Here is an 18,573-nt window from a genome sequence, read left to right as displayed (position 1 = left end):
TCCTCTGCTGCCCACCTTCTGCCGGGGGAACGGCTCCCATCCCTCGGTGCTCAGGCCGGCAGCTTAACTCAGGGCTGCAGGTCCTGCTCTGGCAACTGGAAGTTTGACTACACGCCACAGTAGCCAAAGTCTTTCTGGCTTTGACTCTAAGTACGCCAAAAACCCCACAGTCGGTGTCATTGTGGATGTCCATTGGAAGGTATCAATGTTTGAATTACTGCATTAAAGTAATTCAAAGAGTGTAACTCAAAAAGTGATGCTGCGCCTTTTTCTCTGGTATGGTGCCTGTCAGCAAGCATCAAAGCAGCGAGCGTGACTGCACTCCCCACCCTCAGATGCTTCTGGCGTCCCTCCAAACAGTCTGCGATGAAATGTTGGGGCTTTTCTCCTTGATTAACATAAACTGCTGTTCTACATTAAAAGAAAGAGGACTCCCTGGGAGGTTATTGTGATTGCTAATAGCTAAAAGCAGCGTGGCTTTGATTCTCCTTTAGTCTAAAACAGATTTTGCCTTTGAAAGGAGAAACTTGCTAGAAGTAGCTTGTTGTTACAGTGCACTGCTCAGCCACTGCGTCGTTTCTGGGTGTTTCTGCAGTCCCATCCAGAAATACTCTTCGGTAACTGGTCACTACAGTATAGGGTGGTGCATACCAAGCATAATTTAACAGCGTTCAACTGCTGGTTGAGCAGAGCAATGAGATTTCATTGCAAGCACGCAGAGAACACATCTCACTAGTCCTTCTTCAAATGCAGCACGAATTCCATCACCTCAGAAGGATAACTCCCAAAATGAGGAGTTACTGGGGAGGGTATGAAATCAGCGGCTGTCCTGCGCGGGGCCGATGCAACTGCAGCTGGTGCAGGTCGGGCTCAACCCGCATACCCGGCCCCTGCCTCCTGACCAGCTTTGAAAGCGTTCCATCAGCAGCGTTGAGCGACAGGCAGACCTCTGCCCACGTGGCAGGCGCTCCTTTGGCTGTGGAATAACCTTAATAGCATATATTGAAGCATGAGCATGTAAAAGAGAAGCATGCTCTATGCTATTGCTAAATAAAATTGTATGTAATTGATTCACTCGCAGCTAGAAAACCCTTGATGGCCGTATTTTTTTTTTTTTTTCAGATCAGCTTTTTTGTGGTCCTCCCAGTGGTGCAACGGCAGCATTGCTATCCCAATCCCAGCACCTCGGAGCACTTACAGACACACAATTTCAACAATTCTTTCTACAAAAGGAGAGTTTTCTAGAAAAGAGAGAGCTGCAATATGGAAATTGGTGGCAATTGTATACCAGTTCAATGTCACTCCCTCTAATTGGTTGGCATGGCAGAAAATGTACTCCTGATTGCAGCTTTCAGTGCTATATTTAGTAGCCTGTTCCACATGCTGGTTACAGTGCCTTCCCAGAGCCTGCTGGTTTCTCCAGGGACATTTCATGGTTTGCACCTCCCCCAGCTTTCGCTGATGGAAGTCAGATAGATTTTTTTTTATTATGTAAACACAAATCCATGGCACCACCAGTAGAAATGACCTCGTCATTTGTTCCCCACACACCATTCTTTTTCGTTGGCGAGATCCCAGGAACTGAGCCAACTTCCCTGGTCCTTTCCTGCAAGATTTCCCCTTTGGGTGCTGGAGGGAAGTACCGTTACACATGACAGGGCGGTATTTTGTGTCGAGGTGTGGGTGCAGCAGCAGATACACCTCAGCACAGTGCCTGCAGAACAATGCAAGCAAAACCTGTGGGGGGGGGAATTCCAGGTTCCACCTGGGCTCAGAGCTTGTTCTGCACTGAAACACCCTGCTCACACGGATGCTGCACCGTGTTTATAAGCACCTTATGCTTCCACAGCTAAGAAATACAAATATCTTGGCATTCTGAAGAGGATCAATAGATGCAAGTGTGCCGCAGAGCTTTTTGAGGCCAAACATCCAGCTCTTCTCTTGGGTGTGTTAGAAACGTCTTCCTCTGCAGATCTAAGCTGAGCAGTCTGCGGGCAGGACGGCGGCACCTCGCTTTTGGCCTGGGTTACAGACCCGGGTTACGTGCTCCTGCACAGCAAAACTATACGGACACCATGTGCTTCATCCTCGCCTTCTGCTAGCGTTATTTGTCAATGACAAGGCATTTATGTCCAAAAACATTTTTCTATCTTGAGTAAGCTTAGCCTAAATGTTACCCTATTCCCTGATGCATCAGAAGGAGAGGCACAAAATCCCCGGACTGTGAAACTGAAGGCTGTCAGCCTCCCCATTAGCAGTGCTGGGGTTAATCGGAGGGCGTAATCAGAAGGTTAATCAGGGAAGCTGGTTCTGTGAGTTAACGTTCAACTAAGGGCAAAGTATTTGCTGAAGCCGTTTCCTCCACAGAAAGGGCCAGAAGGAGCCAGGGGGTGGGGGAGGTCTTCATCACGGTGAAGATAGAGGAGAGTTTCTGGAATGTTTTTGACAACTAACATGTTTGGATATATTTTTTTTTTTAATTTATTTAGTTGGTTTTTTTTGTAACTTCATTTCCAATCTTGTAACCCAACACTGCACATCACACTGTCTGACAGGAACGATGTTGATATACCTTTTTTTTCTCAACCATGTTGAGTAATACAAATGGTTTCGGACTGGTGTGACACACACTGGCCAGTGTTTGCTACCAGCACGTGGGTTTAGTCTCACCACCCCTCACCCCTGTGACACTTTGCAAGCTCTGGATATGTGTGCCTGGCACAGTTCATGAAAGAAATATGTGATATATATATATATATATATATATATGAGCCATTTACTACACAAGGGTACTAGTTTATAGAAGAATTTCTTGGCTTGCTAACTCAAGGGTTTCCCCCCAAAAGCTTTGCTGGTAGAGCAGTTTCTTGCATCAGCTTCCCTGGCTGCTTCCTTTTCACCGGGCACCCTGCGGTACGGGCAAATGTCCTGCTCAGGAAAAGAGGGCAGCAGGCGAGGGCCCCACAAGAGCGAGGAAACAACAGTAGGAGTAATCAGTCAAAATACAGATATGTTCCAGAGCATGGCATACACTTTTTGGAGTCAGTCTGTATTATCTCTCGATCCTTATGAGTCACTTCTGACTTGAGATCTATGATTCTCCAGGGCTAACAGTGTATAAGGACGGGGAAAGTCCTTGGACTTAACTCTCACTAGAGGAGGGAAAGCCCGTCAAGGCAATGAGCGGTTCCCAGCCTTCCCTAGCAGCTTTTCTGTAAAGACAGCAGCTGCTGTGTCCTGCACCTCTTCAGATCAGCTAACTGAAACACACCATGAAACCACACAACGGGGTGTTTGTTTGTTTGTTTGGGTTTTTTTTTTCCTAGTTACAGCTTCGGTACTACCAGAAACACGTGCGTTTTCTGTAATTGGCATGACATTTATATGTCATCTTCATTAATTAAAAAAAAAAATTACTTTGGTTTTTATATTTGATATTTCATCTTCTGACTGCTGTCCACTACAGAAATCACTACAGAAATCAGGTTCAGGCAGTCACTACTGCCTGAGTTTTTAAATACAGTCATCACATTTTTTTTTTTAAATAATATATATATGTGTGTGTGTATATATATATATATTTTAAGTAATATATATATATAAAGTTATTTATATGTATATAACTTATATGTTATTTATATGTATATAGTGTCTGTATGGAAACAGTAGATGCAAATACAGTCAAGCCCTTGCCCCCCGCCCACTAACCATGAGGCTGATTTAGGATTACAGTGGGTGGTCTCACTTGCCACATTCTTTGCCTTAACTGTATCTCACAGACATCGCTTCTGTGTCTCTTATTTTGCCTTGGGCAGGCAGCCAAGCAACCCTGATTGACCCAAATCGTTACATCAAAAAGCCCTTTGCCCATACAGCCCAAGACCTGGAGCTTTAAAGCAGATGCTAGAGCTGGACTCCCACTTGTGCCATGTACCAGCCACCTCACTACCATAGAAAAAAAAATTGTAATTATGTGTACACACCCCCCCACAGCTGAACACAGTGTAGGCATTGCCAAAGTATGCACGCTTATGATGAAAAAAAGAGAAAAAAGTGAATATGCTTATTTTCTGCTCATCATTTTTAATATATATAACATATATATTTATTAATCATCATTTATCACCATGCATAAAAATGGAATATACCAATTTAATGAAAGCTGAAACTTTTGAATTTAATTATTTCTCTTCAGATGCGAGTTGAGAAAAGCACAACGGCTGCAAGCCTGAGCCGCCCGTCACAAGGACTGCCAGCGTTGTGCTTTTTACCGGCAGCATCACAGTGACTCAGATATTTGCTCGGTGTGGAAGTCAGTGCTTCGTGGTAGTCATGAGGATGAATAATCACATGCAGGAACTTGAAAACCCCCTCTGATTAGCAAACGTTTTTTTGTGTTTTTTTTTTAATCTGCAGCTGAATCTTTGGTTGCTGAAGCCAGGAGCCCTTCACTGCCTCTGATTTATAGTGGGTTAAAAATAGCTTGAAGTAAAGGGAAAAGCTGTTGCATGTTTTTTCGGGTCACTTTAGTCTTTTTCTCATTGTGTGCCCTCCCTGGCCTAAGCAAGGCACCAGGGGATGGAGGACAACAAAGGACAAGAGGAACAGCAGCACCTCAACGCTCCTGAGCACTTTGTGTTTTCCTGCAGAGGGGTGGGTGTGAGGGGCGGGGGGGGTGACCAGGCTTTTCCTGAAGAGCAGCCAAGAACTCCAACCCGTCCCTCCACCCTTCAGCAACAGCCCCAAAGCCGAGCCTGCCTGCCCCAAAAAACAAAACCCCCAGATCCTTAGGAACGAGTGTAAGGGCAGGGCTGGCACATAGCACATGTTCTCCTACTCTGCCACCAGCTACTTGAAGCTTGGAGCCCATCTGCTTAGTCACAGGAAAAAAGACTTTATCTTCCATTAACCTGTATGGTTTTTTCGTTAAACCTTTATAAAATCCTAGCGGTCCCACCATCCCACGGTGAGGACCTCCAGTTTAACCACAGCGCATAAATACAGCATGGTTTTGCTTGAATTTGTCTTCTGCCAGCTTCATTCAGCAGCACTACGTTTCGGTTGATTTTTTTTATTTTCCCCCTTGATGAAGGCTGAAGATGAGGTATTAGAATGTGTGCAGCAGCCTGCACGACCAACATCCCGATGTTAAATCAGCAGCAGCACAGGGAGGGGGGGGAAAAAAAAACGGAAGAGCTGAGTGAAAGTCTCCGCAGCTCCAGGGGCCTGCGCTGCAAACGGCAGCCGTGACTCAGAGAGGCTGCTTGGCCACGGGAGAGGAAAAATGGTCTTCAAACACGGCCTCTGCTCCACGATGCGTGGTTTAGATGCACAGTATGGTGTTTTTATAAAGGTAAATAACTAAAAATATTCCTTAAGAGGCAGTTTACAGTATTGCCTCACAACAGAGCTTTTTTTTTTTTTTTCCTGCCTGTGACCTTCTCAAAGGGGCAATGCAAACAGTAAAAAATAATTTTTAAAAAAGGAAGTACTGAGCGAAGACTGCGGTCTTATGACTCTTGCTTTTCGTACACTCACACTCATACTTGTTGTCTTGTCCCTTCTATGCCTCTGTGTGCACACAGGCACGCATATGCGTGCATGCACAAATGTGTATTAAAAAAATATATATCTAGTAATCACACAGGCTCTACATTATTGTGATTTACCATTGTGATTTTGTGTGCTTGTGGCTATATCTATGCAACACTTCTGTTTTTCATGGGTTTGACAGCATCTGAAACAGAAAGTCTATTTTAAAAGGAGCTTACATTGTTAGAAAGACAATGCTTATCTTTTTATTATTTGATGCTCTGTATACCTCCTACAGAAAAATATTAGTATTAAATAGAAAGAAAAAAAAAACCCTCATCATTATCTTCCAAAATGAAGCTCTGACTGTCTAATACACTGCTTTTACACCGAATCACAGAGGCAGGGCTGCTGCTGTTGGCTTGCAGCGCGAGCTCTTTGCAGTGCTGTGAAGAGGGTTACCTGTTCCAACCCTGACGACAACTGGCTGGACAGACAGATGGGGTACAGTGGGCAGATAAAAGGAGAGGGAGGCCCCTTGAGCACTTCGATGACGTCAGACGTAGTTGCTTTTCCTTGATTGTCTGGAAGAAAATAACTACATGAAGATTCTGGTATGGGTTGGTTTTTTGTTTGTTTTTTTTTTTTTAAAGCAAAGTCTGTTTTCAATCTCCATCTCTCAATGGAAACACAGATTGTGAGACCCAAGTGCACCCTACAGGTTTCAAAATAAGATGCAAGCAGACAGGAGTCCAAAATATGTGCCCTCTCTTTTTTTTTTTAAGATGGCTCTTATTTCAAAGCCAATCTGATTCTAATTACTTTCAGGGAAGAGAGAACAGGCTGCTTTCTTTTGAATGTTTGATACTGGCAATACAAGCTCTCATACAGCTGATTGATAGTAAAATGAGTTGCAAGTTTTGCTACCCAGATCCAGAAAAACCACCACCACCACCAGAGCGAGGGAGGAGCACAGCACCTTTGTTAAATGCCGCGTGCCTGGCTGCTGGGTTGCTTTTGGAGCTGAGGGCAGGGGAAGCTGCAGTTGCTGCAGGCGCGAGTGGCACCATTCAGCCTTTTCCACTGCGGTGAGCACAGCCCATCCGACATTCTCGCTCTTCCTTGTGACCACAAGCAATGCCTACGGTCGTTGATCTCCAATATGGGGTCAATGATCACCACTACACCTTGGTCCCCAGGCCTCAGTCACCTTACGTCATTTCCAGGTTGTTTTTCAGGGGTGAGAAGAGCAGGACGGGGAGAGGCTTATGAGTTTCTTGAAATGATCATTGGTATTGCTGGGAAATTTGCTTTTCATTCATTTTAAAGCATTAGCTAAGTATTCTATCACTAAAGATCCTCATTAATCAGAGGTGATTCAGCAAAGGCAGATGACAACACACGTAGAGAATACCTGGACAGAGCAGGATGGCCACCAGCTTTTACACGCCTTCCTTTCGGCTCTGGAAATACCTTCCTGAACAACAAGGAGCTGCCTTCACCATCAGCCTCTGCGGCACAGATTTTGCAGCTGAGGAGCTGCACAGAGCCCAGCCAGTCCCAGGAGGTCACTGGAAACCAGCAGCAATTCTTTCCCTCTCAATGTCACTTCACAGCCTGTGCCGGTGACGCCGTTCAGCCAGATGAATGAGAGGCCTCCTTCAGGCAAGCACTGTCAACAGGGAAAGAAAAAAAAAAAAAGAAAAAGAAAAAGAATCTCCTCAAACTCAGAACAGCATTTTTTTTTTTTTGTGAGTGCATTACAGAGAAATAAGACTTTGGGACTTGTTTTTCCTTACAGGTCTTTTTTTTAAGAGACTTCAGTGCAAATATGAAACAGACGCAGCGTTTTGGTTTTTCTGTAGAACGATGCCAATTTCTAGTGGTATCTACAACTTTAGAATTAAGGTCACATGTCAGATTTTGCATATAAAACCAGACTGACAGTTCTAAAGTAACATTGCTATTACTTTCAGATGACATGTGACTCTACCTGCTATCTGGAATTTGAGATGTTGTGACACACTGGTCAATGGCCTTGAAACCAGGATGCTGGGGGAAAAAAAAAAAAAAAAAGACCATGAGAATTCTGTATTCCAGTGGAAGTGAAAGTATTCACCAAGAGGGAACAAGAAATATGACTGCCAATGAATTTATGAAAGCAGCAAGTTAGTAGATGACCAGTCAGGGAAAATATTAGTGCAGGGTTACGATTCAAAGGTGACAATTGAGTTCTGTCATCCAGGACAAACCAGGTAACAAGAGTTTACAACCAGCTGCAAAATACAGGAGCTGCCCTTCCAACGCATGGTCAACAGTTATGGGAGACAAATCCAGGAATTTTTGGTCCAAGAGTGATCAAAGCCACAGGGAAGCAATACAGTGATCAGATTTGTCTTTATGGAAAGCTGTGGTTTTTGAGGGAAAACAGTTACTGATGGTTTTTCTGCTGTCCAGCTTTGCTGATTCCAGGTGGGAAAGCCCCTGCCAGTCACAGAAGATGGCAAAGGTCCAAGAGGGAGTAGGAGGCAGGGCTGCCTCTACCTTAATTCTTGTGTGGACATTACTCTCTTCCCTCAGCCAGAGCCTAACTAGTATTTAGATCATTAAGCCATATTTTAGAGATTAAATAAGATTACAATGAAAGATATTAGCTTCATTAGAGGTCCTCATCTATTCTTACACCTCTGGAAAGCCATCTGTTACAATTATTGCTTTATAAAGCTGCAAAAAGTGACAAGGGTGGAGCTCTTCCAACTTTCAAATTCTTTGAAAGATGCACGACTATGTACTTTAGACCCTCCATTGGATCAGTATTTTTTTTTTTTTGCTTTGGGGAGATTACAGTATACATCAAAACAAAACAAAACAAAACCAAACCCCAACATGTATTTTGACACTTCTTAGCTGTAGCTAAGTATACACGAGTACCAAGACACATTTACAGTCTGTATGCCGGCCTCTTACCTCCCTAAGTTGAAAGCCGCTTCCTTCCTGGGCAGTTGGATGAAAATGCCTAGGACAAGGGCTCACAACTCACAACTCACTGTTGGTAGGCTACCAAGGTCCAAAAGCATGAGGTATACACATTCACTAAACACAGTCTTGTAATCATTCAGCAGAACTAACAGCCTGCAAAACATCTCTAACAGGTGTTTTACCTTTTTGTTTTTAATGTATGCAACTAGAAGAGGAGTATAAACAGGACAGCAGTGAAATAGCATGTAGCACAAATGATTTGAGAACTCCTTTGTGGAGAAAGGGCTGTGGTATTTACCAAACAGCCAGCTCAACTGGAACTGAAGCCTTGCTCCGTGCATCTATGTGCACGCACACACAGAGGGAAACCTGCAACACCATCTTCTGAGATAACAAACAAGTCCCACCTGCACGAGAAGAGGCTTTATTTCTGAACATGAGGTGAGACTCGGAGGAGAGTAATGGAGAAGACTCCTTCAGGATCCTGACATACATTCAAGGGTCAGCAATTCCTAGTTTTATAACTGTTGTGTCACTTCCCATTCTTCTGGAATCCGAAATGTGTCCCGAAGGTGCTCTGAAGCATCAGGTGGGTGCTTCACAGGCTCCAAAACAACTCGGAGCCATCACAAGAAAGCACTGACAGTAGTCCAAGTATTGTGACAGCCTTCCACAAAACTGTCAGCCACACATACAGAAACCATGAACTCTTTTTCCTCCCTTACAGTTCTTTATGGATTTTACCGTAGACAATCATGTAATAATTCCTAGGATAATTACTGAAAACAAGTGACAACAGCTTGTGGCAAAGCCAGTTTATTAGGTCTCTGGGACTGTGTCTTGCCCTTCCCCAACACATACAAAAGACCCCCACTCTACAGTTTGCTGAAGTGAAAATACATACACAAAGTATTCGTATACACTTTTGACATCGACTTTGTGGGCAGAACACCACCACGGAGTGCCAGGAAGCACACTGAATCCTGCGTTAACGACCACATTGCCTTTATGGCAGAACCACTGAAACATGCTTTGTGCTGCAGACAAAATTACACACTTCAACATTGTTTCCACACAGTTTTAATGACATGAGGGCCCTTATTTACAGGTTGTGAATAACTCAAAGCTTTGCAGATTTGCAGATGCTTGATATCAAATTCAACAGTAACACAATTCCAGCTACACAATTTCCTTATATCACCCCCCAACGTGACTGATTGACTTTGGGATTCTTCATTCTGTTTTTTTTTCTTAATAACAAAAAAAAAAACAAACAACAAAAAAAACCCAAACAAAAACACCCAAAGCAAAACAAAATTAGAACATTTCCTGACATACTTATTATACTAATAGTTAAGATGGATCCTTTTGAGAAAAAGGATTAACGAGATGAGTGAAAAAACAATTGTCCAAGATGACTGTAAACCATATTTATTTACAATAGTATACACATAAATTTAAGATCAATCCTTTTCTTAAAAAATCATTAAGGACACTAGTGTTAAAAAGCTGATTGTTTCTGACAGGACTGTAAACCAAATTCTAGTAATGTAAGGTTCAGAGTGAATACAAAAGTTCCCTTTTATAAATGTTTCATGAACAAAATTACTGTCACAGTAGTAGCAGCTTTATACAGGAAAAAAAGCATTATCTTTTGTTTAGATTCTTTTAAAACATCTTCATCATATTAGACCTAATTGAATGCTCTTTCTAAAGCTAGAAAAAAAGTGAACGCACTTTTCTTTTTACAGTATAACTTGCAATAGAATGACATCTTATTAACTGCAATATTTTAAATAATATTAGTTATTTCGTTTCCATAATTTGTTTCTAATGTGATCACTAGGGTGGCAGCATCTGAAGTGGCCCTTCCATTTAGTTTCCACTCAGCATCACACACTACATATTGCAAATCAAACCCCTTCATTTTTACTTCAATTCCTTTAAAAACTGAGTGACAAAACATTCTTTGACATGGCATGTGAATGAAGTCATAGACTGCATTCTACGGCTTACATTTCACTTCCTGTAATTAAGTGCAACCTAGCACCATTTGTATTATGAAACCTGACCTTCAGACACAACTGAAATAACACGGTTGCAATTAGGAGAACACAGGAGAAGATGGCTCTAGAGGAGTAATTTCCCTCATCTGACCCTCCACGTTACCAGCTCGCATTAGTAATGCCAAGGATGCCCGACCTACAGCCATGACATTACCCAAGCAGGTTTTAGCTCAAAAATCTGTAGCAGATTATGTATTTGGCAGATTTTCTCCACATTTCAAGATCTCATTTATTTTGTATTCAGAAGTATTTTAAGGAATTCCCATATTCCTAACATTTTGTCCTAAGCATTTCCATCCCTAAAATATGTTATCACGTTGGTTGTAAAAAGCTTTTTCAAGATACTTGAAAAGCATTTATCATCACTAAAATCCTCTGAAACCTCTGTCTTTCAAAACCAGTATGCTTCTGCCAGCTTCACTCAATCTTTTACTTACTTAAGTGTTTTTACATACCTTGGACACTCAACTCAAATACAGCATCTTTAGAAGTCAGTCCTCAGTGAATACTGACATTCGAGTAAGGTCAGAGAAGCTACGGACAGTTATAGTCCCAAATTTACCCCAAATCCTGTGCTACAGTACTTTCCGTAAGAAGGAATGCATAGTTTAGTTTTACGTGCTAATTATGAAAAAAAATAATGAAGTTGTAAGCATCAAATAATTATCTAGAGGTAGGGACAAGTTTGTCAATACTCTTACCATTGCCATAAACAAGCAGACGAAGTTTACAGTGGAACGACAGGCCAAAAGCTAGTGGTTTGCACCCACACTGACAGCCCAAGCTTTATCTGACAGTCCTGGGTTTTGCTTTTACAATAAAAAGGTACTTGCTTAGCAATTTGCTAGCAGTCACCAAATATTCCTTCATATACCAAAAATCTCCCCACTCGCTGACCCAAAAACCGAGCTATCCAGCTGTCACAAACCACTTTTTCTCCTACATTATTCCAATGCAAGTAGCAACGAAAAATGTGAGTAAACTGGCTTACTATTTATAACCTTACAACGAGTGATAAAAACAACCTCAGGCAGCAAGAGCTCAAGTAGAATTGCTTTGTCAAAACTTCACTTGAAAGTTTACTTTCCCGTATATTTATAGTGAAAGTTCAGTAATTCAGAAAGTACCATTACAAAGTGCAAGAACATGAGATGGGCACATGTACACCAGAAAAAAAAAAAGAAAAAAAACCCAACCAAACAAACAAAAAACCCACATTAAAGTGCCAAAGAGATTCGCTATAATCGCTACCAAAACCTGGAACTTTGCCAAGATCATAATTTTGAAGCATTTGCAAACAAGACAAGGTGACAGCTGATAATAGCATGATTTAACACCAGCAGGTCATGGCAGGTTTTGGTTCAGGCTTTATCTGTATTTCACTGCGATCTGGGGGTTGACTAAGCATTAATGGCTTGTGACTTTTAAGCTTGTGAGCCAGTGTCATAAATATGGCCTCCACATGGTCATTGTCATTGGGGTTTTTGGCAGAGGTTTCGAATAACGGCATACTGTGCGTATCAGCAAACTTCTGGGCCAAGTCCGTAGGTACCTGAATAGCATTCCTCAGGTCACACTTATTTCCAACAAGAATCCGTGGTATATCATTGGCAAGAAGGTGCTGTTTGCACTCCTCTATCCAGGACGGCAGACTGTGAAAACTGGCAATGTTTGTCATATCATACACAAACACAACAGCATGTACGTTCCTGTAATAGTGCTGCACCATGCTCTTTCTGAAGCGCTCCTGGCCTGCCGTATCCCATAGCTGGATCTGAAAAGGCAAAGACAACGAGAAGAAAAGAAGTGTTTTATCACCCATGTTGGAAACCAGTACAAATTACCTGTAGCTAGGGAAGTCACATCATCACAGAAACACACTCTTTGAATTAACGATACTGAAAAGTTAGTGCTGAAGAAAACTGTTGCTTTTACACAATTTCATAAAATTTTGCTATCAAAACGGATCACAATGAAGCCAGGAAGAAATTATGATGCAACTTGATCACAAATACGAATTTCTGAAAGTTTATTTGGGCATGTGTTTTGTTAGATTTTTACAAAAACAAATACTGAAGTCTCAGCAATAGTGCTTTTATTTGATAAAAACCCCATATTTCACAGCACAACTCCCAGCTGACATGATTTTTTGTTGCCAAAAATGTCATTTTCCCCAAAGTTTTCTTCTTAGTATGACGTTAACTGCCTATTGTGTTACTACATAGAAGTAGGAAGAAATCAAATAACACATGAATAACAACAACATCAACAAAAACAGGACAAAGAAATCTTACTCTGCAGTGTATCTATTGGAATCAAGCCCTCCTCTGATGAACCTCTAATTTATGTTTATTTAACACTTAAATTAGGACCATACTGTGGTCTGTAGTATCAAAGCAGGCACGAAAGGGAGGGAGGGAAAAAAAACCCAAACCAAAACAAACCATAAGCCTCCTGTTAGCTTAACCTAATAACTACCGTTTCCAGATACGCATCATTCTATCCCAGACTGAAGATACTTGTTTGAAGCTTAGTCAGCGTAATGGACCAAAAAAAAACATTCAGAAGGACTGAAATGCTTTCCAACTTCTCAGGTCCAGATTAAAACAAAACAAAACAAGCCTTGAACCACTAGGAGATGTAAGCAACAACTAATAAAAATTTTAAATGCATCAATCATCCTGCTATAATGGAAGCTTGGAGTCCTCAGATGCGTAGAGTACGCTATGGAGTTGTGCACTTAGTGCACACAGTGAGTATTTTAATAAACTTGCTCACCAGGAGACACGGGACTGCAATATACAGCAGTCAGAGCCAATTCGCCCACAATGCTAGATTAGCTGTGCACTGTAAGAAATAAACACAAGCTTTAGTGATGGTGTTAACACTGAAAGACAACATTTGCTTTCTTGGGTCAAAGCTGAGTCCCAGCTTCCTGTCTGTCCTGTACAGCTGATCCCTGATGGCCGAGGCAGTTTGATGAGAACTTTAGCTTTTAACCTTTCAGCAGGAAATGTCAGAAAGAAATGTTTCCTCCCTGGGAATGAAAGGAGAGAGTTTATTTTCAGATCCAGAATTCAAGGAATATTAAACGTTCTGTAAATGATGAAGGTAAATTTAAAATTCGGTCTGTTCTCACGAAAGGTACAGCCGATATCTTCCCTTGATGAAATTCTTCTCCCATTACCATAGATCTGCATTCCTTTCATCCAAACATTTCAGTAAAATTTATTTAGAAATTGCAAGTGTCTTGAAAGTTGCCTTGTTTACTACTTTCACCAGTGACTTGGATATCAAAAAAAACAGGAAACCCAAGTGGCAGGTAAATTTGCTGATGACAAGAACCTAAGGTGCATCACTGATAAAGAAGAGCATTACAGTATCACGTAAAATTTCTTTTGAAAGCTGGAACAGTAAAAAAGGGGTGAAACTGAATAGAAGCCAATGCAAAGTCTTGATAACAGTGATTAATAATGAAGAATTTTCCTATAAGTGCAGGATTCATCATTTTGGAAATTATTAAAATGGATGACGATCCAGATGCATGAGTCAGTCACGGGACATTATGAATCACTAGTGTGACAGAGTGAAGGGAAAAAGAGCAAGTGGTGTTTCAGGACAGCGTGACATTTTCTGCGACATTATGTTCAACCCTCCTCAAAAAAACCTCTGACTGGAGCAGGTGGAAATGGCAGTTACTGGACTGATCATGGGAACTAAGGATTTACCTGAGAACATCAGAACAGCCTGGCTTCTGTAGTCTACTGCAGTTATCTGCAGCTTCTCATCCACAGACTTCTAAAGATCCATGCACTGCTTCTAAAAGGGTCATTAAGATTAGTAAGAAAAGCAAGGCCAGTTACCCTCGCCTCTCATCACAGAAAACGATGGCCAGTTGCAATCCATCTCATTTCAGAGCAAATACCTGCTTTTTGCAAATGGCTTTACACTCTAAACACAACTGACTGCATCTCCATGGTCTGTTAAGGGAGTCTAGACAAGCAGATTAAATATAGGCACCTAAGTTTGAGTAAGATTCATTCACCCACCCAGATGAGAGATACTTCTAGTTCTGTGCACTTATAAAACACTGTAAAGTCAGAAGACTCGTGGAAAAAATTCATTAATTTGGAATTTGACAAACTAAAGAGAAAAGAAAGCAGCACAGACTGAAGTAATCCTTGTTTTCAGACAACATAATGTTAAGGAATCACTATAGATAATCTTAGAAAATGCTACATTAAATTCGTTTAAAGAGGAAGCTCATTTTCACAGGTAGCTGCGAGCTTACACTTCTCTGCCCAGCTCATTCACAGAGCAGAATTCAGTCACGCTTCAGTCAAGCACAGATCCTCAAGTGTATTGCCAGCTTTGCGTAGAGAAGGAGAAATTAACTTAAGATTTACATATTAAGCTTAAACTATAGTTCCTCCTAACGTTTATTTGCATGCAGCTTTCAAGCTTGAAGGGTACTATCTCAAATTTAAAATGCTAATATCCTTGCAGGGAATCATTTGCACTGAGAGGCAAATCCTTCTGCAAGATTGAAAATTTCACACTTTAGAATTTTCTTTTTTCCTTTTACCAGGAAGAGACCACTCCATTTCTGGCCCTCCAAAATATCTGCTCTGCTGAAAAACAACACAGAAAATCTTCCTGTTAATAAATGTGCATTGATGAATTAACATTAAGATTACGGTTTCATTATTATTTCAATACCATCCATCTTCAAGGGAGCACATTTTTTACAACAGCCCTGTAAAATGTGCGATTTGAAAATCTGCTTTAACAGTATAATTCAGCTAATAAAACTGTGGACAGAATCACTTTGTCACACTCCCTAGGAAAGACAAATGGTACTTAAATATATCGACTCAGCTATCACGTCCCACCTTCTGGCTCCTTCTTGTGGATCCAGAAAGGCTATCTTCTGAACAAGGACTCCTTTAACATGCCTGGTTTATAACACGCTGGTAAAAGCATAACTGGCCTTTAATAAAGATGAAACAACAAAATATGTCTCCTTTTACAAGATGTGGGGAAAAAAAAATATCTGAAGAGCTCAAACGTGTAGAACATGATGCTTCCATCTTTGATTTTCATTGGCATCCTTTGCTCTTTTCATGTAGGTCAATAAAGAGTGACATCATTGCTTTCTTCGATTTTCAATGCTTAGATCAATTTAGGAAGATGACAATTCAGAATGCAAAAAAAAATAATTTGTTGAAAATCTTAATGTATTCATCGCATCTGGGCATCAGTGTTTCATACAAAGTTGTTAGCCTACTGTCCAAGCCACAAAAGAATACACTACGTCTTGGAATTCTACACAATCCCTGTATGGGAGATGCTCGGCAAGAAGAACTGTGCTTGTGTTCCTGCCAGTGACACAGCATTTTTCCAGCTGCGAGGGAATCGCTCGGTACTGTAGCAGCACAAGAACCACCATCCAGCTGGCTGGGGGAAGGGAGAAGAGAGAAAGAGAAGACACTATTTTATAATCTCCTTCAGCTCAAGGGGCTGCCCAGCAAGCCCTTCAGCGCACAGCAAGAACAGCAGTAATTCAGTTCATCCGAGCTTCTCTCTTTCCTGGTTCAACAGGCATTGCTGGAGCTCACTGACACAAGGAAGAAAGCTGAAGATGAGTGAGGGGAGGTGGCAAAACCCAAAAACTGGTGCACGCTTGAGGACATGCAGCATCCCTCTAAGAGGTGGAGTCCTGGCTATAATGATAAAGTTTATTCCTTTTAAAGCAAAACAGAACTTCCCAGAAAGCAATGTGTCTCAAAAGATCCTCCTTCAGTTCTCCGCTTCCCTCAACCAGAGCCAGTACACTCAACAGGTAATATTCTCAAGAGGGCAGGAAAAAAACCTACCACAACATACCTAACAAAACAGCACAACAACCCACGTGAAGCATCTCAGAACTGTGAATTAGGCTGTATTCTTCTTCACTCCTCTCCAACAAAGGCCAGGCGTAATCCAGAGGTGGTGACAATGCCAGTAACTAAGATGGTGCTGACAAGAAGATATCCCTCGGGAGGTTCTCTCCTCCGTCACGGACAGCAACAGACCAGGGAGTACAGAATTTCAGTGCTATTCAGTGGTTTTATAAAGAAAAAGGGTAACAAAGACTCTTACTCATTTTTCTTTTTCAGTTAAAAAGAACGATATGAGGTGAAAAAAAACACAAGAGAAGGAAAGCAAACCAACTTATACGCTCTCTGCAATTTCTTTACCCAGTAAGGAAGGGAGAAAAAACCACAGCTTTCAGCTGCCTGACTGTGAGCTGTATTTACAAAGGCTGGTGACAATAAACGCAAAAGTACAATTCCACGGATCCCGTTACTTCGTTTCGCTACACATTTTTCAACTTTGCTTGTAGAAACGAACTGCAATACCGAAGTAGAAGGGGATTCTGTTTAAAACCACGTTACTCCTAGCAAACGAACTGCCTTCGTAAGCAGCTTGTACTGTAATCTGCAAATGACTGTTAGGATCACCACTAGCATTTATGTACCCACTGGGCTGACAAGGTCTACTTCATACACTTTTAAAATTTGCTTGACAGTGCAAAGAAGGCAAAAGAGCATTTTTTTCTTCTCATCCAATGTTTCACTAAATTTAGGTTTATAAGACTAAGCTTTAGCTAAATCTATAATCAGAAAAAAAAAAAAAACGACAGTCAAATACGAGCTACGTATCCAACTCGTCACTGTCCGGTTCTGTACCACATGTGCCTGAACACACAGCAAAAAAAAAGGGTTGCAACACACTGCTATCACTGATGCAGACTTCACTCCTGAATTACGTTCAATTTCTTCATGGGATATCACTTATTATTTTCAATAGCTTCACTCTAAATTTTTGCATTACAAAGATCTGAATTTTGAAACTGACTGTAATCCCTGAAAAAAAAATGGGTCTTTTTCTTCCACCCTCACTCTTCTGTCGTTGTTTCTGTGTTTTGTTTTTGTACGAGAAGTGTCATTTTTTTCAAAAGCATTTTTGATTTTTCTAACAGTAATTCTTTCCAACATTTTAAAAGCAAAACGCTCCTAACATGGGCATCTGCACAGCTTTGTGGACGTGAAGGTTCGGCCAAAAAAGCATGATCCTTGATGAACACAGAAGCAGCATTTATGGGAGGCAACCAGCCACCGATACCAGGGGTAGCCGACTCCAAAATCCTAGCGAGACCCAGCTAGAGATCCATTTTAAGGAGAAATTATTGACTAACACCTGCCAAAAGCTGCCCAAACGTTTGGCCTGGGGTGATATGTTTTTCACCACCACGGAAACCTAGACAGTAATTACATTTCCAAACGGCGCAAGGCCAGGTAGCTGTAAACAGGGCTGCAGAGCTGACACAGCCCAGGCTACCGGCTACGCAACACAGCGGCTCCGAACGGCCGGGGGACGGCGTGTGACAGCAGAGCCGACGGGGCCCGTACCGGCCGCGGGCTGCTCCCTCCCGCCAGCGGCTGGGCCGGGGCCTACGCGGGGCGAGGCCCAAAAGCGGCCTGGGCCGGGGGCTGGCGGCGGGGCCGAGCACGGGGGCGCGCACCTCCACCCTCGCCCCGCTACCGGTCGCGGCGGTACCTTGATGCGCTCGCCGTCGATGGTGACGGCGCGCTCGCGGAAGTCCACGCCGATGGTGGCCTCGGTGCGCTGGGGGAAGCGGCCGGCGCAGAAGCGGTAGGTGAGGCAGGTCTTCCCCACGTTGGAGTCGCCGATGACGATGATCTTGAAGATGCGGGAGCGGGCGGGGGGCAACCCGCCGGGGAGGGCCCCGCTGCTCGTTAGGCTCAGCTCCAGCGAGGATTCCAGGTCGGCCGCCGCGGACATCATCGCTCCGGGGCACCGGGCGGGAGGGGGACGACGCCTCCCCGCTGTCTTCTTCTTCTTCTTCTTCTTCCTCCTCCTCCTCTCTCCGGTGCGGCGGGCGGGGGCGCGCGCCCCGCGGCCCGCTAACGAAACGACGGCCGGCCGCGCG

The 18,573-nt window shown here is 42.6% G+C and overlaps 1 protein-coding gene across 1 annotated transcript; it reads right to left on the bottom strand.

The window, feature by feature from the left end:
- Positions 1–9,311: 9,311 nt before the first annotated feature.
- RAB33B (RAB33B, member RAS oncogene family) lies at positions 9,312–18,573 on the bottom strand. Its single transcript, XM_086747367.1, has 2 exons — positions 18,180–18,573; positions 9,312–12,351 (listed from the first exon to the last, which is right to left on the bottom strand). Exons 1-2 carry the CDS (start codon positions 18,426–18,428, stop codon positions 11,908–11,910), a joined length of 693 nt encoding a protein of 230 aa, XP_086603493.1. The 5' UTR covers positions 18,429–18,573; the 3' UTR covers positions 9,312–11,907.

The sequence above is a fragment of the Chlamydotis macqueenii genome, chromosome 4, assembly GCF_036417535.1.
Source record: "Chlamydotis macqueenii isolate bChlMac1 chromosome 4, bChlMac1.mat, whole genome shotgun sequence".
Classification (NCBI taxonomy): Eukaryota; Metazoa; Chordata; class Aves; order Otidiformes; family Otididae; genus Chlamydotis; species Chlamydotis macqueenii.
The sequence above is the reverse complement of the archived record's forward strand: the minus strand, read 5'-3'. Positions and strand labels throughout refer to the sequence as shown.